Below are 24779 nucleotides of genomic sequence, written 5' to 3'. Positions count from 1 at the left end.
TTACAAGGTCCAATCACAATAGTCGGCAAACAGCGAAGAATCTTGTTTCGTGATTATCGTTGCGAGCGTCAAATAAAACCTACCGAAATCGTAAATGTGCAAACGTATACACCAATCAGATAAAAATCGTAGTTAGCGCTCGTCAAGTGATTTGTGGTCCAAACGGAAAGGTTGTCACATCGATTATTTTGCGCACGGACAGCCTTGGTGCGGTCCGTACGGTCGTTCGAGAACCGTAGAGTAGATGGCTCAGGCGTTCGCGTTTCACAGTTTGATAATATTGCGGCGTAGAGGTTTACACGGCAGGTTTTTGGAAATAAATTTTTCTAAAATCTGAATTCTGACTGATCCTGATAGTTTCTATTGGAAAAGAAGAAAAAGAAGATTATAAGATTTCCAAAGTTGTCGTTTATTGCTCGTTCACCACTGATTGGCGTGAAAATTTATGTTCCAGCTTATTCATTGAGTGCGCGCTTATTAAGCAGACTGCTGCAAGTCGTGCCGCCGCAAGTCAATGTGAAAACGTGAACTTTTGGATATATATTTTGGAAAAAGAAAAAGCGTGCGCACAAAAACTGTTTAAATGAGGAAATTAGATTGTCAGGAGACGGAGAGTCCCGAAGCGTTACAAGCTCAGTTGGATGCTGCTCGCGATGGCCTTCGTAATCTCGATCGCAATATCCGAAAGATGTTGGGCCGGGACGTCTCCGATGGAGAGGGTGTTCCGCTGCAACCACCTAGGTTACATATTTATTATTCTTTGAGTTATTTTCGAAAGTTGTTAACATTATTAAAGAAGATGTTCGTAATTGTTTTTTGCAAGTTAAAACATTTGTGCATTTAATATATTGTATGTATTACATATTATTTATATTTATAGTTTATATATACTATTATACATATATTTTTATTGCACTTTATTATATGTTTTAGACTATCTCAGAAACGACCTTTACTAGAAGATCGCAGAAGACCTACAACAGACTTTGTAAATAATGAAATACCTGGAGGTAAAAGACGTTGGCAAAGTTCTAATACAGAACCAAAAACTGTTTTTAGTCGATTAAGTGCACGTGTTCCATCTACTGCTGATGATAGCGCTGATGAAGATGATAGTGTTGTTAAGGTAACTTTTCTTTATAATTTTCAATTATCACAGTATGTATATCATTTACATTATGAACATTTATCATCAAAGCATACCGATCTAATATTTTAATATTTATCTAGCCTGCTGTATCGTCTAGAGTTATAGCCACTCCTCGCGAAATTCCCTCACGTCAAGAAGTCATAAGGCGAGAAAGAACAGATGAGCGTAGTCGACAAAGAAATAAACGTATGTTTGGTGCACTCTTGGGTACTTTGCAGAAGTTTAGACAAGAAGAAACTAAACTTAAGGCCAAAGTAAGAACATGAAAATATTAAAAAATCAATTTACAAAGTATTTAATATTCACAAAATATCAAATTATGTGTAATATTTCATCCACAGGAAGACAAAAAGGCAGAAGTGGAAGCCAGAGTGGAAGAAGCTAGAAGACGAGAAAAAGAGGAGCTACGTAAGGAAAGGCAACAATTATTTTTATCGCGTAAACGTCAATTGACTATGGTGCAAATGTTGGAAGCAAAGCTTGCGCGTAGTCGACAGTTTCAAGATTGGCGCGGTGCACAGCTACCACTCGCTTCGTTTATAAAAACACGAGCGCAACCCGCTATCTATTACCTACCAAAACGCAAACATCCGCAAACGGATGCCTGGTTAGCGCAATCTGCAAAGGAACTTTATGGTTGGTATTTTTTTTTATAAGTTTGCACATGTTTATATCGCACGTGTGTTTGCACTTTTTCATCTTTTGTTCTTTTCATATTTCAGACGAGATCGAAAAGAGAGAGAAAGAATTGGACAAGGAACTAAAGTTAATAGAGGCTCAGATTGGTTTGGGCAAACTTTCGCAAAACTTTGAAGTATCCGGTCCTTTGCACACAGCAGAGGCTGTTCCACGTTCGATAGAGGAGGGTGAAGAAAATCAAGACCCTAATCCGGAGAATAATACTGAATCCGCAGTCAATGACGACACGGATGTTCCAATGCAGCCCATGAAGAAGGAAAATTTTGATGATGATCATAAAACAGAAGAGACGGAAGACGTTAAGTTCCATCAAGTTCAGTCAGATGAAAATAATGGCTAGTATTTGCTACGATGAAGAGACATTTGTACATATTATGTACATTTGTATGGTCCAATATAAAAAAAAAAAAATTATAATATTTCTTTCATAAGTTTCTCTCAAAGTTTGTTTTATAACTACATAATTTAATTGTAGCAGCAAGCGTAGCTATCGTGTAAAATTTCGAAATTGATTCCGATCGAAGTTGCGTTCTCAGTCTTTGTTGACACCAGAGAGGTAACAGTCAAAAAAAAACTAAATCTTGTCGGAATTGCTTCCAAGACATTTAAACGACAGCCACGCAGATAATAAAAACAAATATACATATAAATGTTTTTATCTATATAATTTATCTTGTTCTGATATATATTTTGTAATTCTATCAGGTAGAGATAGTGAAATTTATTGTCTTATTAATTTTATTGCGATGTATATATCAAAATAAAACTAAGGTTTTCGCAAAACTTATTATTCATTTTTTTAGGGTAAAGTTTTGTAAAATATTCTAAGAATTTCTATATATTTTTTTGTGAGTTAATAAAATCATTTTGTAAATCGAACTATTTATATTATAAGCCTGAGCTCTCACATGTTTTCATCTTGAACAGGTCAGTTAAGTGCTATTTGATCTTTTCTTTCTCACACCCACTCTCTCATCGCTGTAAGATTTTTCTTTCTTTTTTTGATCTCTCGCAATTACCGCGTGGTGAAGGTTACTCGACTTTATAACCTCAAAGCGAAGTCGCCAAGACTGATCTTGTGATGATCAAGTTTAGTTTTTCCAACGTTTTTTTATGTGAAAAAATTTCAAAGAAAAATCGAATAAATTTTTATCAAACTCTAGAAAGATATTGAATTTAAAAAACTCCTCAGACGTATCATATTTGGTAGACAATTAAATACTGTACGTGAAAATAAAAGCGTCACGTCTGTTTAATTGTTGAAATCATTTGTTGTTCGACAATGTCTAAGTCGAGAAAGAGTTTGTCATCGTGGCAAAAATGCGAACAGTGTCAGTGTGTCCTGACGCAAAAAGATTTCTCACTGCACGAAAAGAATTGCCCACCTTCCACAGAAAATTGGAAATATTGTTTTATTATTGACGGAGTTTTGTACAACACAAAAGCAGAGACTCTCGAATTGCAAGGTATATTAATTGTTTATTATATAATTGTGCATGTAAATGAAGTTCTGTTTGATTACCACATATAGTCGCCACATTGTATAGTTCACTGTTGCATAGTTTACAGAATTACCTGAACAAATCTCTGAAAAGGAAGCTAACGGTATGGTGTTCATATCGTTACCTTCTTTGCAATTGTGTGACATTGCGATTGGATCGCCAGTTGTTGTGGAAACTGCAAATGAGAAAATTGTGCAAACAGCTTGGCCAACTAATGGGAAAAGTTTAACAAGCGTGTCTCTGACAAAACATGGTAAACATGTTTGGTTTTATGATTTTTATCTGTTTACTTTATTTTATTACGAATTGTTTTACTTTGTTGATTTCAGCTATTGAATTAAATAATATAACAGGGCCTGTAAAAGTGTACTCTTTGACGTCCAAAGTTGACGTCGCCGAGGAGATTGTAATTGATCAACAGGGAAAACGTTCGGTATCCGACCAAAGTGTCGAACTCGATTATATATTGAAATTTTACAACGAACACAAGATTCTCACCGTTGGCAATAAATTAAGCGTGCCGTTTTACGGAAGAAAGTTAACGTATAAAATTGTTCGCATCAGAGCAGACACGAGCAAGAAAAGACGAAAGAGAGCGGTAGATGAACACAATGATCTCTCAGAAGCTTTCGAAAATATAAGTCTAAAAACTGATTCTACAGACATCATTTTTTACAAAGCATTGTACTCGACGAAATGGACAATTAAAGTGGACAACACGAGTAAAAATGAGGACGCTGTTCCATTGAAGACGTACAGCACTGAGGATATTGGAGGATACGACAGTCTCGTGTCCGACATAAGGGATGTAATTTCGATAGGTATCGGCAAATACAAAAGAATCAACTGCTTGTTCGAACACTTCGATGTCAATCGGGGAGTGATATTACACGGTCCGACCGGTTCCGGCAAATCCATGATAGCTCAAGCTGTAATCGCGGAATGCGGCGTACAGACGTTTACCGTGTGCAGTTCGAATATTTACAGCAAAACCATCAACGAAACGGAAGACAGACTCAAAGAGGTGTTCAAGAACGCGATTGCGAACGCGCCTAGCGTAATATTGTTCGAGGATATAGACACCGTGTGTCCGAGAAGGGACAGAGAAGAGGAGGAACCTCGTCCATTGGAGAGGAGAATTCTCGCCCAGGTGACGGCATTCTTCGACACTATACAGCGCACCAATAGCGACGTATTTGCAATAGCTACAACCACGAAATTGGACTCGGTGAACAGATCTCTGACAAGACCCGGTAGATTTGACATGGAATTCGAGATCTACGTGCCAAATCCGAACATGCGCAGGGAAATATTGACGAAGTTGCTCTCGAAGATACCGAATACACTTTCGCACTTAGATGTGGAAAGGATCTCGTTCGACACCCACGGCTTCGTCGGGGCGGACTTGTACGGTTTGTGCTCGAAAGCGGTAATTAACGCCGCGAGACGTCAGAAGGATCTGATCGCGTCTCACGACGAGCCGAAAGTGGCTATGATCGATCTTCAGTACGCGCTGACTGTGACGAAGCCTTCGGCTATAAAGGAAATTACGGTGCAAATACCGAACGTGAAATGGTCAGACATCGGCGGTCAGAAGGAACTGAAGGATCTTTTGATAAAGGCCGTCGTGTGGCCGTTGAAACATCCCGAAAAGTTCGAGAGAATGAATACCGCGCCTCCTAAAGGAGTGTTGATGTTCGGACCGCCAGGGTGCTCGAAAACTATGATCGCGAAGGCTCTCGCTACCGAGATCAAAGTGAACTTCCTAAACATCAGGGTAAGTCGTTCGCGAAATGTGTACTCGGGTTTGTGATTGACAAAAACTAAAATCCTTGCAGGGTCCGGAATTGTTCTCCAAGTGGGTAGGCGAGTCGGAAAAAGCGGTAAGAAAAGTATTTCAGATGGCGAGACAGGTAGCACCGTCCATTATATTCATCGACGAGATCGACGCGTTAGGAAGCGAGAGAGATTCCTCCTCGACTACCGTTCAGGAACGAGTGCTGGCTCAATTGCTGATCGAACTCGACGGTGTCACCGCGTTGAGAAACGTCACGCTGGTAGCGGCCACCAATCGACCGGACAAAATTGACAAAGTAATCATCCAAATTATTTCTCATCATCTGTTGTGCGAAATCTATTATTTCGTTAATTTTTTTCTCTCAGGCGCTTCTTCGACCCGGACGATTCGACAGTATAATATACGTCAAACTACCGGACGAGCAAACCCGTCGAGAAATATTTGACATAAACTTGCGAAGAAAGCCAGTCGCGGATCATGTAGATATTGAGAATCTGGTTTGCAGAACGGACGGTCATAGCGGCGCGGAAGTTCAACTGATATGCAACGCAGCTGCAATGAAAGCGTTAGAGGAAGATGCCGTCAGTATTACCCAAGAGCATTTCGAAGCTGCACTTAAAACCGTTGTTCCTAGAACACCAGCGTCTCTTCTTAAAATTTATGAGGACTTTATGAGTAAAAACAAGAAATAAAAAAAAAAAAAAAAAAAAAACAATGTCTCTGTGACACAAACACGTGCGAATGAGTTTTTTTTTAAGAGTCCAAACCTTTATCTATGAAGTTAAGCAAAGAAGAAATGAACACATGAAATATATTTGGTTTTTTTCTATAAATGTATATTTTCAAACATGATGAATAAATTGAATATCTAGTTCTAAATGTTCCGAACAATTCGGGTCGCCCGAACTAATCAAAATGTTTCTACTCCGAACTGCTCGAATAATTCGAGCGTACGTAACATTCATCCGAATCCGTTGGCTCGTCGTCTTCGTAGGTTATATTGATGTAAACTTGGTTAGGTTAACCTATATAATTTGTTTATAAATCTTATAGAGAAAAATTACTGTCAACGAGAAGCGCGAGAAACGGATTTTGGAAAATGAGTTGGGATACGGACGATATTTACAGCAGCGATGACGACAGACCCAAAACGCCGCAGGAGAGAGACTGTTGCGGAGGTGGTTGCTCACCATGCATTTTCGACAGTCATAAAATAGCGCTAGAAGAATGGAGAAATAGAAGAACATACTCTACAAAAGCACAAAATGCAGGAGACAAAACACAGAAAAACCTGCTATCACCAGCGTCTTACACAAAATTTATTATTACAAACAGAACTGACGCAGCGGAAGATTACTTTCGATTACAATTGGAACATAAAGGTACTTACAGTTGATAAGTTGACAGTAAACATAATATTGTATACGGAATACTTAACAAAGAACCAAAAATACAAAAATAAATAAATATCAAAAAATAGTTTTTTTTTTTGCTTAAAAAAAAAAACATTAAACAATATGATAATTATCACTAATACCAATGCTATATCTTGACATGCTTTTGTTTATCATACAGATCATAAGACAGGCAATAATAATCTCCATTTTGTGCCAGGACAGTTTGTTATTTTAAATTCTGATTCCAAATCCAGACCTTACACAGCGTTGACTTGGACAGACAAGAGTTTTGACATACTGGTGAGATGGTACAAAGATGGTGAATTTAGTACGCTTTTAAAAACTATATCTCTGGGCAGTGCAATTAATGTTAGAGGTCCGTACGGAAAGTTTAAATATCAAAGAAACAGGTGAGTAAAATGCAGATATGTAAAAAAAATTTGTAACACACGATACTATAGTTTTCAGGATATTGTCATGTTCGGCATCGGCTCAGGCATAGCACCGTTTTATCCTATTGTAAGAACGATCGTCAGTGATTCAAACGAAGAGACGAGAATACATCTTATTGCGGGATTTCAAACGGTAGCGCACGTGCCCTTGAAAAAAGAATTGCAAAAGTTAACAGATTTTTGGAATTTCAAATGCACGTTGTACTTGTCTGACGAAACAAATGGTACTCAAATTTAAATGACAAAGTCGAATAAAATTGCATAAAATATCTCATAATTGTTGCAATCTTTTGTTAATTGCAAAGATGTGCGATTTAAAAAGTAAATTTAAGATATTACTCATTTCTGTTTCAGAAAAGACAATTCATATTCATGGTTTTGATGTAAAAATTGGTCTATTGACCAAATTACTTACTGCCACTCACCTTCAATCTAAGGATAGAGAAAAAACACTAGTTTTAATATGCGGAAGTCCAGAGTTCAATAACGTTATGAAACAATGGGTTCAGGAAGTTAATTATACAAATATGCATGTATTTTAACGAAACATAGATTGTCTACAAATTTAGTAAAATATAAAAACAATATTTATTTCAATAAAAAAAAAACATTTACCTATCCGACGGGACAGGATATATTTTCCTTACAATGCGGACATTTGCCATGGATAGTGCCGAAGACAACATGATTCCCGGCATTTGTCTGTAACCACTGTTGTGAAAAAAAGTCATTTATTTCTGTAAATGATTTTTTTTTAATGATTAAAAAACAATAAACAAAGATTCTACTACATATATATAAATTCTACCTTAGATAAACATGTAGAATGGAAATGCTTCATGCATTTTTCATTATTGCATATTTTGTCTGGCAATTCATCAGCGGAGAAACATATACCACACTCGTGACTGCCGATAATAGCCTTCTCGTCTTTTAAAGAGATTTCCTGCTGCGCAGGAAATTCTTGCATATCTAATAGCATCATTAAGTTTTCTAAAATACTACAATTCTCATTCCAGTTCTGTTGAAAGACATGTAAAAAACATTACGCGTATGTTACGTAAATTGCACCGCTATTACATCTCACATGTGCGTGAAACATACGTGAATATTATGTGAAACATTATCCGTCTGTTTTTTCACCTCGTTGTCACTACCTAAGAACTTGATTTCTGGCAAAGCTGTGGGATTTAACGGATTTATCGTGATTGTCACAGATATAGACTGGGACAGATGAATACGTCTGTACATGTGATTTTTAGTTGGTTTTATCGGATCAACCACCCAACAATTTCTGTAATTCATAATATGCAGATTTAGAAGATAAAAGAAAATAATAATTTAGATATTTTAATAAATTTATCTCGATAAAACCAGAGAGAGCAGTTATTGTTTCTAGAAAAAATTATTCACTATTATTTTTTATGCGAACTATCTTACTTGTCTATCTCATTTAACTGCTTCCATGCTTTTTCCAACAGTTCTACTTGCCAGATAAACTTAGTCATTGCAACACTCAAATTAGTTATATTGTTTTCGAAAGCTTGAAATGCTGGAATATCGGGCAAATCGGAAGACACAACTTTCCAAGGGATTTCAGAATTATTACATCTCTGCATTACGAGAGATACGTCTTTCAAAGAAAACTTGATGGTTCTCAAATTCTGATCACACGATAATTTCACATCCTTTAACATACAGTAAACATTAAATAATTTATATTTACCTTAACATCACAAAACTATGTATTTCTACAGAAGACAAAATCTTAACATATAAGTGTATTACGGATGAATTCTGCAGAGCTGTTTTTAAATCCCTAAGAAGATCATTTACAGACTCAAAGTCAATTATTTGATTTTGGTTCGCATCTTGCATGTATTCCACCTAAATAAAGATACAATATTTATAATATAAAGATGAAAAAATCAACTGAGCTGCAAATCAATATCTTGCACTTACAATGACAGACTGCAGCTGTCTCAAAAATAAAGATACCGTTTGAGCAGTTTGCGTCAATTCCTTCACCTTTTGGCTGAATCCTTTCTTGCGCAGAAGAGCTATTTGTTTGCCAAATCTGACTTCGCTGTTACTAAATGATGGATAATTTGGTATTATTAGTTTCAATCTCACTCTGAAACATTGGGTATCACGTGTGACGCATTGTGAATTAGAGATGTTCAAAAATCCATGCCAGGTGACAGGTGATTCTGACACCAGTATCATCTCCGGATGCCATTCCAACATTTCTTCAAAATCAGAACTACGTCTGACTGCCATCACTACCTGCCGATTTATGAAAAATATTGAGCATTCTGTTTATTCAACCATATATTCAATTATAATTGTTATATTCAATTATATTACATCTGATCAATCAGTTACCTCGTTCAGTTTTCTCAAGTCTAAGTTTCATAGAAGTATATCTAATAAAAATATAAAATTATCATTTTCAACCACATCGCGTACTTTCAAAGATAAATCAAAGATAAATAGCGGCATAAAAAGATAAGCATGCGCAGTTGTAAACAACGAGCGTATGTGGGAATTAGGTCAACCAACTTCGATAAACCCGATTGGTCGATTAACTCAACGGAATTCACCAATCGCGAGGTCGATCGGCCAGAATAATCTAACCTAACCTGATCTGACGGGACAATAATATGCATACGTAAAATTCAGTACACAAGCGTCATTCGGAGCGTCATTGGCATCGGCCAGCGTCAGCTTCATATTTTTTTGTCGACACGCGTATTCAACCGATCGGAAAGAGATGGGACGGCGCAAGAGCAAACGAAAGCCGCCCAGCAAGAAAAAAGCCATTCAGCCGTTGGATACGCAATTCAATTGCCCGTTTTGCAATCACGAAAAGTCGTGCGAGGTTAAGATGTAAGTGTATTATACCGGCAATTCGCACGGCGAAACGTTTCCTCGCTTTAGCTTTACTTTGTGGCATCAACTTGATTTCACTTCAAATCGACGCGACCGACTTGAATGAAATTTAAACCTTGTCTGAATAATTCTGTTTTGCAATGTCAGGGATAAATCGAGAAACACAGCCAAGATCACTTGTAGAGTGTGCCTGGAGGACTTTCAAACGACGATAAATCTACTGTCGGAACCTTTAGATGTTTACAATGACTGGATAGATGCCTGTGAGAGTGCAAATTGAAACGACGTCACAAATGTTGTATATAGTAACTATAAACAAAAAACCTTTACGCGTTGGGCAAACAGACTTATCACTTCTTCAAGATTGCGACTCAAAATATCCTTTTACTTTCAATATATGCTGTACATCATGTGTTGTCAAATGTGTCCACTTCACACAACCGTGCTTTATATCAATACGCACGCACACTACATTGTCTAATAAAATATATGAGTTTGAGAAAATTGTACAAAATCCATTTGTATCATGGTCGCACTTGACCTTTAAATTGCCTCGAGAACATATTTTTCAAGAGGAATGTTTTGAAGAGAGATTCGAGAGATGTGAACAATTCCAATGGAGAAACAATTACTATTAAATATATATTGATATTATAAGTTTTAGTCATTACTTATATTTTAATACGCAATTTCTTAACGTAACGATGAACATGATGTGCAAAAGTTTATTTATAGCGATGTATATATACATGTATATATATATATTTCTTATTTCATATAAGTCTTATACGGACGCGTATATTTGTAAGTAAATTATATCTTAATAATAAAAACAAAATCTCTCAAATAAAGAATTATTGTATTTACGAGACACTGTGCATTTCTTCCCGCCATTCCCCGGTCCTGGGATTCTTCTCTCGCGTTCGATTCTCGATTCGAATTGCGCACGCATGATTTTTGGATCACGTGGAGACACGCGTCGCGGCGCATGCGTTCGTACACGTTACGAGATTCTGTCTCGGTGCAACAACCGAATTTCCCAACCTTAAAATTGTTTTTTTTTTATCGTACCGTTTTTCCACGGACGCGTCTCTTATCTTTGAAACTTGCTCCCGCGTAACAGAAGAGAAATCAAACGAATTTGTTCCTACAAGATTCCGGAAGAGTCAAAGTTCGAATTTCTCATCGAGAGTTCGATATTCCTGCGTATCAACGTCAAGTCGCATCATCACTCTGCGACAACGAGTTTGTTACGTTTCCGATCCTGGCGACGCTTTCGAATGTTTTCGAAGGTATCGGAGAGATACTGTTAGATCGGAACATCCGCGAGACGTCTGTTTCCTGGACTCGCGTGCATTTCTCGCGAACATTCGTTCGCGGAACGGATGTTGCGACGACGGTGGCGCAGCCAAGATGGCGTTCACCGAGCGGAATACGCCGTCGGGTAGGAGCAGTGCGTGAGAGAATAAAAAAATTCCGCGGGATGCCGTGACGACCACCGACGCTTAGCGCGGGGTGCACGCGTGAGGTGCGAGAATCCGGCTCCAGGGAATACGCTCGCGGAGCGTACGCGGCCAGTCTCCGGTCTTGGTTTTGGTATTAACCTAAAGTGTGTGGTGTGTGTCGGATAATCGCGGAGTGGTGTGGGTGGCGGAGCGGACTTCTGCTCGGTCATCGCTTGGCATGGAAGTAACCCGGCCGTGCCGTCGAGCCCGCTGAACGTTGAAGAGATAGACGGACACCGCGATATCGCGACCCCTCGGTTACGGGGGCAAAAACCCGTACCGACCGATCACGGCCATTGGCGTTTCGCGTGATCGCGCCGACGATCGGATGGCTGATTGTGAAAGAGCGAATGAGAGGAACGCCGGGACGCGTCTACAAAGACGGTGATTCGGACGACGGCGACGAGATTCCGTCTTGTTAAACTGTGCATTTTTAATAAACATTCTAGCCCCCGATCCCCTCTTTACTCCCCCCCGAGCTCGCGCTCTCGTCCTCTCTCTTTCCCGCCGTTGTGCTCCACACGTTTGACAGCTACTTGTCATCGTACTGTGATTAATTCTGAATATTACGCGAACTCAGTGGACGAAAAAACAAAAACAAAAAAACAAAAAAACAAAAAAAAATGTTTCGGTTCCTCTCCGGTTTCGACGTACGAGATCTCGCGTATAGATTGAATTTCCCTAATGATTACTGCGGACAATCAGATTTGGTAAGAAATCGTGAGAACGCAGTTGTTGTAGTAGATTAATAATAGAAGAGATTTTATTTTATGTCTTCTTTCATTATACGAGAAAGTTTGTTCTGAAAATTTTACATGAAACTTTCAAGTTTAGCAAACAGTTTCTTTTGTGTGTTCCCTCTTTTATCTACATTTAACAATTACTGTCTCAACGGACTTGTGTTCCAAATTTTAATAAAAAGAAATATCAAGTTAGTGCACAAGGCGAATGTCAAGTTAATTTTTACAAACACGTTTTAGTATTTGTAGAAAAATTTATATTTAATTAGTTGAAACTTTTTATTATGTTTTCTCTGACAATGTTTGAGTATATTTTATATCTGCACACAGATTTTGATATATATACATGTAGAAATTATTTTTAAGCTTATTTGGCATTCCATTGCTTTAAGAAATCGGTTTCATCACTTGCTTGAGTATAAAAGAAACAATATGTACACACACACATATATATATATACATGTTGTATTCCAGAAAAGGAAACATTGAATGAAAATAGAATGAAAAGTTAAACTATGTGAAAATTGCCCAAGCAGACAATAGTTTGTGTTTGTAAGAGACATTCCATAATATTGATATGCTCTATCAGTAAGATAGACGTTTTGTGATTTTTGACTGAGCGCATCATGTCCAATAGTCTTGACAGCTTTTTGACGCGCATAGGGGATGTCACGATCGAACGTGTGACACCTCGAGGTGGTCCAAAGCCTAGTGAAACAAATCTAATGACAAATGAGACTGCAACCAGTGCGAACATGAGCGCAGAACCACAGGCGACGAACGACGAGAGTTCAGACGAATCAAGCGGCGAAACGACAGACGGAGAGCAAGAAAAGAAACTCGACGCAATGCAGTCCGAGGAAATAGAAGAGATACGTTCCGAGGGTTCGGGAGACGACATGGATCTGGACGAAACGATTGACTCGCAGATTGGCGTGAGAGTGGAGTCCGAGAGGCAGCAGCATCATTCCTTGCAAGAGGAAGATGACGAGGAGCAAGTAAACATATTGGACACTTTGCCCTTGGAAGGTTTGTAAAAGTAATATTGAAACGTGCAAAATGTATACGCACTGCACTTATGTGTATTGTGTTTTTTTTTCTAAATGTATACTGAGTCTAAAATAAAATTTTTATTTGTCGATACAATTTTATTAAATTATTTTTCATATATAATAATAATACGATAATATAATTTTTGATCAAAAACTATTCCAAGTAATGTGTTGTTAATTTTTTTAATGTACACTGAAAAGTGTGAGTTTATATCGTTTTTTTTGTAATCTTCTTCAATATAAAAATAAATTTTTATATAATTAATAAATTATAATTAATTTTTAATGCATTTATATTACAATAATTTAATAAGTGTGCTCTCTTATTATTGTTAAAAAAAGGAGCACCTATAGAAGGCCAAGAAGTGTCCGAGGCCGACTTATTAGGAAAGCCGATATCGAAAGATTCGGAAGATGAGGAAAGCATGGATAACGAGAATGAAAAGACGGACGGACAGTCCGCCAGTGAAGAGGGCGATAGTAACAAGAGACACACTGATTCCGAGCATCCTGATAATGCGAAGAAGAAGGTGAAGAAGGAAGACAGCACCAGTGACGGCGGCACGTCAGAGTGCGAGTTGAAGTCGGAAAAGAAACTGGCCAACATGCGAAGAAACATTCGGGAAGTGATGGACGAGGCGCAGCTGGATGAGGCTACACTATCCGCCCAGAGACAGGAAATGGAACGTCTCAGACGTGTGCAGGAGCAGCAGAGGATTATTCGCGAAGTGCAGCGTCAAATGGCGATCAATCGGCAGAATAACAAAGCGCAGACACGCGTTATCAGTCTGTTGCACGGCAAGCAACATCAGTCTGGCACCACTATGATCTCACAGTCTTCCCCGTCGTCGTCCCTATCGTCGACGGCGTCGTCAACTCAAGTACGTTTACCGAATACCGTACTACTGAAAGTGAATTCCGGTGCCACCACCGGTGCTCAAACCAGTCAGATCGCCAGCGGGATGCAAGCGGGACAGATGCAGAGACGATCGGTGGACAGTGGGATGCGCTGGCAAAAAGGTCGAGGTGGTTACCAGGGCGCGCAAACGTCTATCTCTCGCATTCCGAATCGCTCGAGCGCACCTAACATACTGCAGCATGCCGCGAAGTTTCGCATGATGACACCGTCCGTGAGCATATCGCCGGTAATGCCTAAGAAAGAATTCGTAGACTACCGGGAGAGAGCTGGTCGAGGAACAGAATACTATTCTGATTCTGAAATATCCGACGTGGAAGCAGAAGAAACGATGCGCACTGAGAAACAGATGCACATGATGCGGAAGACGCCGAGTATACCGAAGAGATATCGAGAGACCAAGGGCAAAGACGTGGTGACGATATCCAGCTCGAGCGAAAGCTCCGACGATGATTGTATCGTCTTGAGCGATCCCAGCGGCGAAGAAGAGACAGACAACGAAGATGATCCATCCAATTCTGGTATGCACACAAACGATCGTTACAACGTTCCAGACGAGCACGGTCGAGTACTGATCAATGTCGGTCATCCCGAGAACGAGCCGGACGTGTATCTGGCACCGCAGGTAGCTCGCATCATCAAGCCGCATCAGATTGGCGGAATACGGTTTCTTTTCGACAACATCATCGAGACCATTGAGAGGTATGACACCAGTAGCGGCTTTGGCTGTATTCTTGCTCACAGCATGGGTCTGGGTAAAACTCTTCAGATCGCCAGCTTCTGCGACGTTTTTTTTCGATGCACCACTGCCAAGACTGTTCTTTGTATCATGCCTATAAACACGCTGCAAAACTGGTTGGCAGAATTCAATATGTGGTTGCCGTATGAAGATCCCACCATTACCGCTGAGAAACAATCTAAAATGACGAATGTCAAAGTAGAGAACGGGACGGATATAAAGCATGAAGTGAAAGAGGAAGGTTGCAGTAGTCAGAGCGACATGTCCAACATGTCGCGACCTATCAGCACGGAATCCGCGCACCGTTTTGGCCAGGACGTCGCCGTCGGCGCGACGCAACAATCGATGAATCCGATTATGCCAGAGAATCCGTACGCAAATACTCATCACGGTTATGAACCGCGCAACATGATGCCAAATCCTTACATGCAAGATCCTGCTATGATGAATAAAAGCATGACCGAGCCACACGCACCGCACATGCCGCCAAGTTATCATCCAGGTGAAATGCCGCAGAATCCTTTATACAACGCAAATCCGAATCCGCTTTCCAGTTTTTCCGATCCGATGAAACCGGACCCGATGAACTGCCACGGCATGCCACCCGGACAGAACATGACGACGCCAAAATACGAAATGGAGAACCAAACTGGCGTTATGTACCCTCATATGGAGAACCGATCACAGGGCAGTTCCATGTATCCCGACATGGACAATCGAAATGTTGCGGCTATGTATCCAGGTATGGGCAATCATCATCCTGCTCCAATGTATTCTGCTCCAATGTATCCAACCAACAATCCTGGCAATTTTGCGAATTATGGCGGTCAGACTAAGCAAGAACCAGAACAAGAGCCGAAGAAAGAAAATCTGCTGGGAGGAATGCCACCTCAGAGCACAGAAATCAATGTGAAGAAAGAACCAGAAGAGGCAACAATTAAAAACGAGGAAGGAACGTCGACGAAGGAGGAGTTAGCAGAAGAGAAGAAGGAAACGATAAAGACACCGTACAGTGTAGATGCTCCCATCGGCATGGAAGTACGCCCGAGGCATTTCCGTTTGCATATCTTAAACGACTCGCATAAAACTATGACGGCGAGAGCGAAAGTGATCCAAGAATGGCAATCGACCGGTGGTGTTTTGCTCATAGGTTATGAGCTGTACAGGCAGTTGTCTTTGAAAAAACCTAATAAGGCGAAGCGAAAACGCGGTCAACCCTTCAAGGACACGGTGGACGTGGAAGAAGAAGATAAGAACAAAGGTTTGCTAGACGAGATGCATACGGCCTTGGTGAATCCCGGACCAGATCTGGTGATTTGCGACGAAGGTCATCGGATTAAAAACTCACATGCCAGCATCAGCATGGCGTTGAAACAAATGCGCACAAAACGCAGAATTGTATTGACTGGTTACCCGTTGCAGAATAATCTTCTGGAATATTGGTGTATGGTCGACTTCGTGAGACCAAACTATCTAGGCACCAAAAGCGAATTTTGCAACATGTTCGAGAGACCGATACAGAACGGCCAGTGTATCGATTCTACGCCGCAGGATATACGATTAATGCGATATCGCGCGCATGTTTTGCATGCGCTGCTGGAAGGTTTCGTGCAGAGAAGATCTCACTCCGTGTTGCAGACCTCGTTACCGCGCAAGGAGGAGTACATCCTTCTTGTTCGGATGACGGCTCATCAACGCAAACTATACGACACGTTTATGAACCAGGTGGTGAAGACGCGCGCGGTACCGAATCCGTTGAAAGCATTTGCCGTGTGCTGCAAAATTTGGAACCATCCGGACATTCTGTACCATTTTCTGCGCAAACGTCAAGCGAACGAGGAAGATGACTTGGATTTGGAGGAAACGATCGGCGAAAAACCTGCGGCTGGAGGGAAGAGATCAAAAGCACGCCAGCCGAAAGGAGAGTCCAAAAAGAGCAAGAAGGCTAACTCAACTATCAAGAACAAACCTGCAGCTAGCGTGCAACCAAACGCTTCCTCGTCGTCCAGCAACGATAACGTGGAAGCCGAAAACACGCACAATACTCCAAAACAGAATAACAATTATACTAACAACTATTCGATGCCAGCTTCCAACTCAGGATATTCCAATTCCATGCCTCAAGGATCTTATCCTCCCACTCACGGTTATCAAAATTACCGGCCAAACGAACAAAACGCGTATTACAGGAATGATAATAACAATCATGGAGAATACAATCACGGAGAGTTCTATAACAATCAGGGACAGCAGAGATATGGAAATCAACCGTTTCAATCGTACAGTCAGCCGTCGAATTACAACGCGTCGCAGGGATACGTCAATCAGTCGCAGAACTACATGCAGCCGAACGAGCAGTCTGCAAATCATTCTCAAAGATACAGCGGCGCAGCAGCTGGATCTGATTTTAGATCGGATCAAAGTCAAGGCAACAATTACGAAACACCCGGAATGTTTCCACGGCAGAACTATCCGTATCAGGAACAGCAGCGCAATTACACGCCGAATATGAACCAAGGGCCTAGCAATTATCCTCAAGTTCCTAATCAACCGTCTTTCCAAACTCAGATGACGAATCAGTCCGCGAACATGCCAATGCCGGATTATTCGTCGTACACTTCTAATCAAAATCAAAACTACGCTCCAGCACCGGTTCAGACGAATTCGATGTATCCGCGAAACGACGCACAACCGATGCAGAATTCGACGATGGGATACTCCGCACCCCAGCAAGCTCAACCTCCCACAGCGCAAGCTCAGCCTACCGGTTACATGCCATCTCAACAAAATCAAAATTCGTCCCCTGGTCAGACTCGAGGCTTTTCACCGAACCAACAGAATCAAAATCTGGCTCTTCAGAATCAATCTCATTCGTACACTGGTCAACCACCCTCGAATGTACCTCTTCAGGGTCAAACGCACGGTTATTCGACGCAGATAAACCCAACTCCGCCACAAACTCCACATGCATTTAATCAGCAATCGGCCCCGATGTCACAAGGACCTACTCACGGTTACATGCAGCCGAATCAGCCAAGTCAGGGACCCATGTCGCAAGGTAGTATGCGCGGTTACGGCTCGGCGCCGCAAGGTCAGTTGAGTATGGCACAAAATCAGCCTAATTATCCAGCTAATCAACCCGCACAGAATGTCAATGCACAAAATCAGACACACAGATATCCGGATCAGCAAAGTTCGGGATCAAATCCGCAAAATGCAATTCATGGATACGGTGCTCATCATATGGTGTCGCAGCAGGCAGCTACCAATCAAGCAACTTCGTATGCTCAACAGAATCAGCAAGGACCGACGACACAACAGTCCAACCAGACTCATCCTGGTTATTCGTCGAACCCTCATCCAGGCCCAGTGCCTCAGACTCCTGCACATCGATACGGCACCGCGCAGCAAACGCAAGTTCAGAATCAGTCCATGGCGTATCCACAAAATCAGCAGCAATCGAATCCGTCACTGGGTCAGAACGATCAGCAGCACTATTCAAGATCGGACGCCGCAGTACCACAGCAAACACAAGGGTATACTCCGACCGCCAACGAATTCTCGAGCGATCGTTCGGGCGGAAGTACCGCTAGCAATTCCGGCAACAATTATTCCACGAACCAATCACAAGCGCCGAATCCGGTTATGCCGAACTACCCGTCGGACAATTCACATCAGAATCCGACAGTGGTCGGACAGATGAAAAACGCGGAAGAGCAGCCGTACTGGCAACGTAGTTATCCGCAGACGTTCCGGCCGGATCAACAGTGCAACGACTCGTACTATCGGGATCAGATGAATTCGAACGTGAATCGTTATCAGAACAACTACTTCCCGCCGCAAAATTATTCCAATCAATCGTACGACTACGCGACCACCGGCCACGGTACGGACATGAACTCGCGACCTGACGAGTCCAAGAATTCTCAGCAGTCGGGAACTCATCCTGCCGGCACGCCGTGCGAAAAGAATAACAAAGACATGACGTCCAGCATCGGTGTGCAGAGCCAACCGATGCATCAGAATAATCTCACTGGCGCGCCGAATTATACTGCGGAATCGAATCGTCAAAATTCATCAACTCCCGCGCCCAGATCGGGACAGGGAATCAATTCGGCTCACAGTCCTCGATTAAATCAGAGTGAAATGTCGAAAGAGGACGAGCGAGAGAAAGAGGACCAACAGGATAAGGATAAAGAAGACAAATCAGATGATGAGATTCTTGCGAAGGATGAGGAGAAGGATTGCAAGAGTTCGCCTATCGGAAAGGACGATCCCGGAATCCCATACGATTGGGTACGTTAACGTAAATTACAGTAGAGAGCGATATAGTACGTATAAAGTTTGATCTTAATAGATTATATTAGTCCGACAGAATATAATTTTACGTCGAGTGTTTTTAATGTTACAGGCGACAGAATTGATGAAAGGTTACGTTCCCGGTTTGATAGACGCGTCTGGGAAGATGACACTTTTTTTCTGCATACTCGAAGAGGCTATTCAATTGGGAGATCGCGTGCTTGCGTTCTCGCAATCGCTGTTTACCTTGAATCTCATAGAGGATTTCTTAGGGCGAAATAATTTCAAGTATCCGAACGGACAGACGGACACTTGGATCAAGAACGTGAATTATTACAGATTGGACGGGAGTACCAGCGCTTTGGAACGAGAGAAATTGATCAACGAGTTTAACAACAATCCAAAGATCCATCTGTTTCTCGTGTCAACACGCGCCGGCTCGCTGGGCATCAATCTCGTAGGCGCGAATCGCGCGATCGTATTCGACGCTTCTTGGAATCCCTGTCACGATACACAAGCGGTGTGCAGAGTGTATAGATACGGTCAGCAGAAGCCGTGCTTTGTTTATCGATTGGTCACCGATAACTGTCTGGAGAGAAAGATTTACGATCGACAGATTAGCAAGCAAGGCATGGCGGACCGCGTGGTCGATCAGTGTAATCCGGACGCACACCTTTCATTAAAAGAAGCAACGACGCTGTCGTGGGACTGGGAAGAGGACAGTCAGGTGCAGGATTTCTCACAGGCCAAAGACAACTACACGGATGAGGTAATGCATTGCGTGCTGGAACGTCACTCCTCGTTGCTCACCAAAGAGCCGTTCCATCACGAAAGTTTGCTGGTTGATCGGAAAGATAAGAAACTCAGTCAAGCCGAGAAGCGACTAGCTCGTCGTGGCTACGAGCTCGAGAAGATGGCAGCTAATTGTTCAAGACCGAGTTATAATTACGTTCCAGGAAACACAGCTACGCGAGGTAATAATACTTTTTATTCAACAACACGAGGGTGTAATTAGGCGCCGTAATTGCGTACTGTATAATTATTTATTTCAGCAGGCGGATTACAAATCAGAGCAATTCGCGGTGGTGACGGAGGTCCCACGCCGAAACCCGTCGCATCCGTGAGACCGATGCAACAGCGAGGCGCTGAAGGATTAAATCCGCGAGGTGTAACTGGTAGCAGATGGATTCCGGCGGAAGTGTGGCAGAGACAAGGAATGAGCGCGCAAGAGATGACGCTTCCCTTAGATGTTGTTATCCCAACAAATTCCCCAGACAAAGGAAGTATAGTTTTAAAAGCGGGTCAACGGGTAATGGTACTGAAGAGCCCGAAAGGCATCTACATGCAGCTCGAATCCGGTAAAATTATAGCGATTCGCACAGCGCTGAAATTAAATCAACAAAAACGAGAAGAGGAACAGCCGAAGAAGGGTAAGTTGTCATTGATTTAATTTTGTCATATTTTGAAGCATTCTGTTAATCAAAAATTCATTTTGCAATTTGCAGGCATTTCTTCGATGGTACAAAGAAATTCCAAGCCAGAAGTTGGCTTCCCCTTGCGAAATAATTCCGCCATTTCCATAATACCCAAATCATCCTCTAGTAATCAGACCAGTGGCCGACCTTTCAACAAATCATCACCAGGTCCCGGTTACAAACCGTTTGGCGAGAAAGAAATCTCCAAAAGACCCAAGCCAGTTGCTACAGCGACTGCGAAACCGTATCTGAGTCAGGTGAACTTGACCAGTCAGGTTTCTCTATCGAGACTACCAAAGATCAAGCAAGAGCCGGTGGATCATTCTACGATAGGAGACAACTCGAACTCATCGGACGGTCAAGTGAGAACTGAGCAACGTGTCGAGGAAGTTAGATTGGAGGATGTGGTGGCCGAAGTGAGCTCGAATACCGAATATAGTCCACCTAATCACAACCGAACCACTAATTTATCCGAATTGGTCCGAACCACCAATTCGGACGCGGATACGTCTCTACCAAAATCTTCCGAGGAGAGCACTCAGGTGTACACCTCCGATACCATCTCCTTAGCGCAAGGCGTTCAAACAACGCAACACGATCAATCAGAATCGGAATTACCGCCAACCGCTGACAAGCAGCGTTTACCACCAGAAAAAGAGCCTTCTTCTAAGTCAGACATTCTACCAACTTACGGTCGAACTTTCCACACCCAAACGGAAAAACGAGACACTTCGAACGACGACATTATCATCGAGGAACCTCCGCAGATAACGCCTCAGGTAACGTCACAAGTAACATCGCAAGTAACGTCGCAAGTAACATCGCAGGTGACACCACAAGTTGCCACACAGACTCACGTGGCAGTTCCCGAAAGGATGTCGTCTTTGTTGACACCACAACCGATGCCGTCAGCCATGCCGGTACCACCGAGTTTGTCGGTACCATCGAGCATGCCGTCCAGTACGCCAGTGTCATCGAGCATGCCGTCTAATATGGTGATACCATCGAGCATGCAATCTAGTGTACCGATATCGACGAATGTACAGTCAAATATGCCGATACCATCGAACATACCGACGAACATGTCAATACCGTCATCAAATATACCGTCGAATATGCCGATACCATCGAGCATACCGTCAAATATGCCGATATCGTCGAGCATATCGTCGAATATGCCGGTATCGTCAAGCATACCGACAAGTATGACGGTATCGTCGAACATGCCACTGCCATCGAGCATGCCGATACCGTCGTCTATGCCAATGCCAACGAATATGCCGATGCCTTCGAACATGCCATCGAGCATATCGGTACCGTCCGCACCTGTAAGAGTTCCGGAGACGACTAAGAGTGTTGATTCGCCTATCGTCGCATCATCAACCGCTTCCGTGTGCACTAGCACCAATATCACTTCTCCAAAGAGCACCGAGCTGATCCCAAGCGTACGGGACAATATGGTTCAAGGTGACCCGACGCCGAGTGTTCCCCAAGGATATCCCTACGCTCAGTATCCGAGGTACTACGATTACGGCGACCCACGATCCCGCTCGCTGTCCAATCCTTACGGCACTTATTTCCCCGGTGTTCCGCCACATACGGCGAATCCCAGCAATAGACTGCCAGCAGTAGACACGACAAAACCTCAACCGGATCTGGGAAAGCCTATCGACGAGAGAAGCGTGATGAACGTGCCTACCGCATATTCTTCTCAAGTACCGAGTATTACTGCCAAAACGTTAACGAGCAGCTCCACGACGGAGTCTAAGAGTGCGGACGCCGCAACGGTGACCACGGTGGCCTCCTCGAGCAGGGACGAGACTTCGCACATACCCACCGCATTTAGTCATCCTACCAGCACGCGATATGGTCCGGGGCCATATCCGCCGGGTCCGTACGATCCGTACTCGCAACACTATCCGGCGCCTGGGTCTTCCGCAGCTTACCCCCCAGGTGAGTCTTACATTCGCAAGTAAGATAAAATAAGAGATTTTTTAATTATGTTCTCACATGTATATTCTAGTTTAATTTATCATTTTTAATTTTTTTCTTAAGGAAAAAACTTGTTTTTATGTAACGTCACGTTGCTAGCAAAATATTGAGAAAAATCAAATGTTCAAGTAATGAAATTTAAATTTGCACAGGAGCACCCGCATATCCAGCATACGGTGGACCGAGCTACAACGCGGATTACGCTCGCATGTACTCAGCGTTCCACGGACCGCCGCCGCCGACGGATCCCTACATGCATCGAGGATACGCCCCTCCCTCATCGCATCCTCCGAATTATTACTCACCGTTCCCGCATCCTCCGCCACCTTATCCCAACTATTCTTTTCTGCCGTACCCGAACCCCAATATGACCAGTGAGCCGCAACCACCCGCTCAATAGGAAAATAATACAAACACGGCCAGGAGGCTAACTTCTAGTGATCGCGTCAGAAAGTCAACGTGAGAACTCGAACGCTGGTAAAACGCCGTGTTTTAAAACACAGACTGAAAGTCGCAAAACGCGTTTGATGTACATAATTAGTCACAGGATAATTGAAATATTAAGAAGATATTTGTGAGATCGCAGCTACCGGAAGTATCGCGGTTACGTATCAAGAAGGAAAGAGAGAGAGAGAGAGAGAGAAAGAGAAAGAGAGCGAACGAGCGCGATCGCTGTCAATATTATAATTGAACTGTGCAATCTGTTGAAATGTTCGGAAATACTTTTATCTCTTAACTGTCAACGTCGTTCTTGCGATGCATTGTTCATTAGTTAAGTCTTAAATAGAGAGAATTGTGCTCGTTGTGCGCGCGAAAGGTGGTGCAAGTTTTTACTCCTTTGATCTTCCAGTCTCATAACAGCGACGCGTCTTCAAGAGAGACTTTTTTACAAACGCTTAGGCTACGTGATTTAGATTGTAATATGTTCGCATTGCCGAGACGTTGGTCTTACGTTCCTCGCAACTTTTTCTACTTTTTGTACTTGCGCGGTGTTTTTTGCGCCGAAATATATAGTCTTTCGCCAAAATAGCCTCTTTAAACATTGGAGAGCTGATGAATGAGTTTAGGATTGTTCTACAATACAGTCGTAAGAAATTGACCAATCACAATCGATAATATTCTTATGTGATTTGTTTGTGATTGATCGATTTCTTACGACTTACAGCTTACGACTGTATTGTAGAACAGGTCTTATCACGACCGGCCGCAAATGAGATGATTCTGGCGGGATTGAAGGAGAGCGCAAATTGCACCATCCGTCGTATATGTCCGAGAAAAGAGAAAAAAAGAACGCTGTCTATACTACTATCATTTTTAGCTTCACGTGTTACATTCGATCACTCTCTCAGCTTATTTTTATATAGTCTAATATAACGAAGAGGGGGGAAGGTCATTTCGGCGAGAATAAAAACTCTCTCTTTGATCGGGAGAATTACTGACACTGTCCATGACGGGCGTTTATTTTCATCTCACACTTTCAGAACAAAGAGAGTTGAAGAAGAGATACGACGACGCAAACTTTTCGGAGAAAGAAAAGCTTTTTATTTGTGCGATTTGAAACGACGAAAATGTTTTGATTTAATTAATTCGTTTCAGCCACACGACGAAACGCGCGTGTTGTGTATCTGAAAGACTCTCGTGTCTTACTGATAAATAAATAAATCAAATTTGAAAATGTTCTCTTCCATGACAAATTTTACCAAATGAAACGATTTACGTAATAATATGACTTAATCCCCCCTCCGAACGATAATACGGCAAGAGTGGATGGATATTTGCAAGCTGTGCGCACACACAAAGACCGCTGATATATTTACTCTAAATACGAAAACACAATTGTGTTAATTATAAATCCATATGCATCCATGAACTTCTCCTCTCTCTGCAGTAGAATCCATCGACTGTCTTATTATCTTTGTTTTTTTTTTTTTTTTTTTTTTTTTTTTTTTTTTTAATCTACCGTGTAGCGAAGAAAGCTGTAGCACATGTGAGATTGTGCTGATTGCCACACACGACTCTCTCGCGCAAATCGTGTTGTAATGCTTATATGTGGTTTGCACTATACATCACTCTTCCGTAAATACTGGAATTTTTATAATCGTCTCGCATCATCCATCGTCTTACCTTTTTCATCTGACAAGCGCCGAAAACATCGATCGCTTAATCTTTTA

At 42.0% G+C, this 24779-nt stretch overlaps 6 protein-coding genes across 17 annotated transcripts; 5 read left to right on the top strand and 1 right to left on the bottom strand.

The window, feature by feature from the left end:
- The first annotated feature begins 8 nt into the window (after positions 1-8).
- Positions 9-2643, top strand: LOC109863753 (pinin). The gene is made up of 5 exons (XM_020444273.1): positions 9-741; positions 934-1126; positions 1231-1404; positions 1492-1786; positions 1873-2643. Exons 1-5 carry the CDS (start codon positions 584-586, stop codon positions 2187-2189), a joined length of 1137 nt encoding a protein of 378 aa, XP_020299862.1. The 5' UTR covers positions 9-583; the 3' UTR covers positions 2190-2643.
- A 79-nt stretch (positions 2644-2722) lies between these two features.
- Positions 2723-6099, top strand: LOC109863745 (spermatogenesis-associated protein 5). The gene is made up of 5 exons (XM_020444237.1): positions 2723-3315; positions 3419-3604; positions 3681-5128; positions 5190-5444; positions 5515-6099. Exons 1-5 carry the CDS (start codon positions 3132-3134, stop codon positions 5839-5841), a joined length of 2400 nt encoding a protein of 799 aa, XP_020299826.1. The 5' UTR covers positions 2723-3131; the 3' UTR covers positions 5842-6099.
- On the top strand, positions 6017-7606 carry LOC109863747 (NADH-cytochrome b5 reductase-like). Its single transcript, XM_020444246.1, has 5 exons — positions 6017-6099; positions 6203-6531; positions 6725-6956; positions 7008-7222; positions 7353-7606. Exons 1-5 carry the CDS (start codon positions 6065-6067, stop codon positions 7538-7540), a joined length of 999 nt encoding a protein of 332 aa, XP_020299835.1. The 5' UTR covers positions 6017-6064; the 3' UTR covers positions 7541-7606.
- Positions 7056-11472, bottom strand: LOC109863746 (E3 ubiquitin-protein ligase FANCL). Of its 7 annotated transcripts, none has more exons than XM_020444244.1 (10): positions 10758-11470; positions 9366-9424; positions 8961-9284; positions 8787-8885; positions 8439-8686; positions 8103-8292; positions 7807-8019; positions 7614-7709; positions 7424-7430; positions 7066-7145 (listed from the first exon to the last, which is right to left on the bottom strand). In XM_020444244.1, exons 3-8 carry the CDS (start codon positions 9276-9278, stop codon positions 7614-7616), a joined length of 1164 nt encoding a protein of 387 aa, XP_020299833.1. In that variant the 5' UTR covers positions 9279-9284; positions 9366-9424; positions 10758-11470; the 3' UTR covers positions 7066-7145; positions 7424-7430. The 7 variants fall into 7 exon arrangements, with proteins under 7 accessions (XP_020299828.1, XP_020299833.1, XP_020299830.1 ...); XM_020444241.1 differs by having other exon boundaries at positions 9384-9424; XM_020444243.1 differs by having other exon boundaries at positions 9384-9424; positions 10962-11470.
- Positions 9690-10643, top strand: LOC109863748 (transcription elongation factor 1 homolog). Its single transcript, XM_020444247.1, has 2 exons — positions 9690-9887; positions 10038-10643. The coding sequence occupies exons 1-2, from the start codon at positions 9772-9774 to the stop codon at positions 10168-10170; spliced, it is 249 nt and encodes an 82-aa protein (XP_020299836.1). The 5' UTR covers positions 9690-9771; the 3' UTR covers positions 10171-10643.
- A 22-nt stretch (positions 11473-11494) lies between the features above and the next one.
- LOC109863744 lies at positions 11495-24512 on the top strand. Of its 6 annotated transcripts, none has more exons than XM_020444235.1 (7): positions 11495-12105; positions 12799-13164; positions 13530-19138; positions 19254-20115; positions 20194-20571; positions 20647-22569; positions 22761-24512. In XM_020444235.1, exons 2-7 carry the CDS (start codon positions 12861-12863, stop codon positions 23006-23008), a joined length of 9324 nt encoding a protein of 3107 aa, XP_020299824.1. In that variant the 5' UTR covers positions 11495-12105; positions 12799-12860; the 3' UTR covers positions 23009-24512. The 6 variants fall into 6 exon arrangements, with proteins under 6 accessions (XP_020299824.1, XP_020299821.1, XP_020299820.1 ...); XM_020444232.1 differs by having other exon boundaries at positions 12782-13164; XM_020444231.1 differs by having other exon boundaries at positions 12773-13164; positions 20197-20571.
- The last annotated feature ends 267 nt before the right edge of the window (positions 24513-24779 follow it).

The sequence above is a fragment of the Pseudomyrmex gracilis genome, unplaced genomic scaffold, assembly GCF_002006095.1.
Source record: "Pseudomyrmex gracilis isolate BER0280 unplaced genomic scaffold, ASM200609v1 scaffold_12, whole genome shotgun sequence".
Taxonomy (NCBI): Eukaryota; Metazoa; Arthropoda; class Insecta; order Hymenoptera; family Formicidae; genus Pseudomyrmex; species Pseudomyrmex gracilis.
Note: the sequence above shows the minus strand (reverse complement) of the source record. Positions and strands in the feature narration are given on the sequence as shown.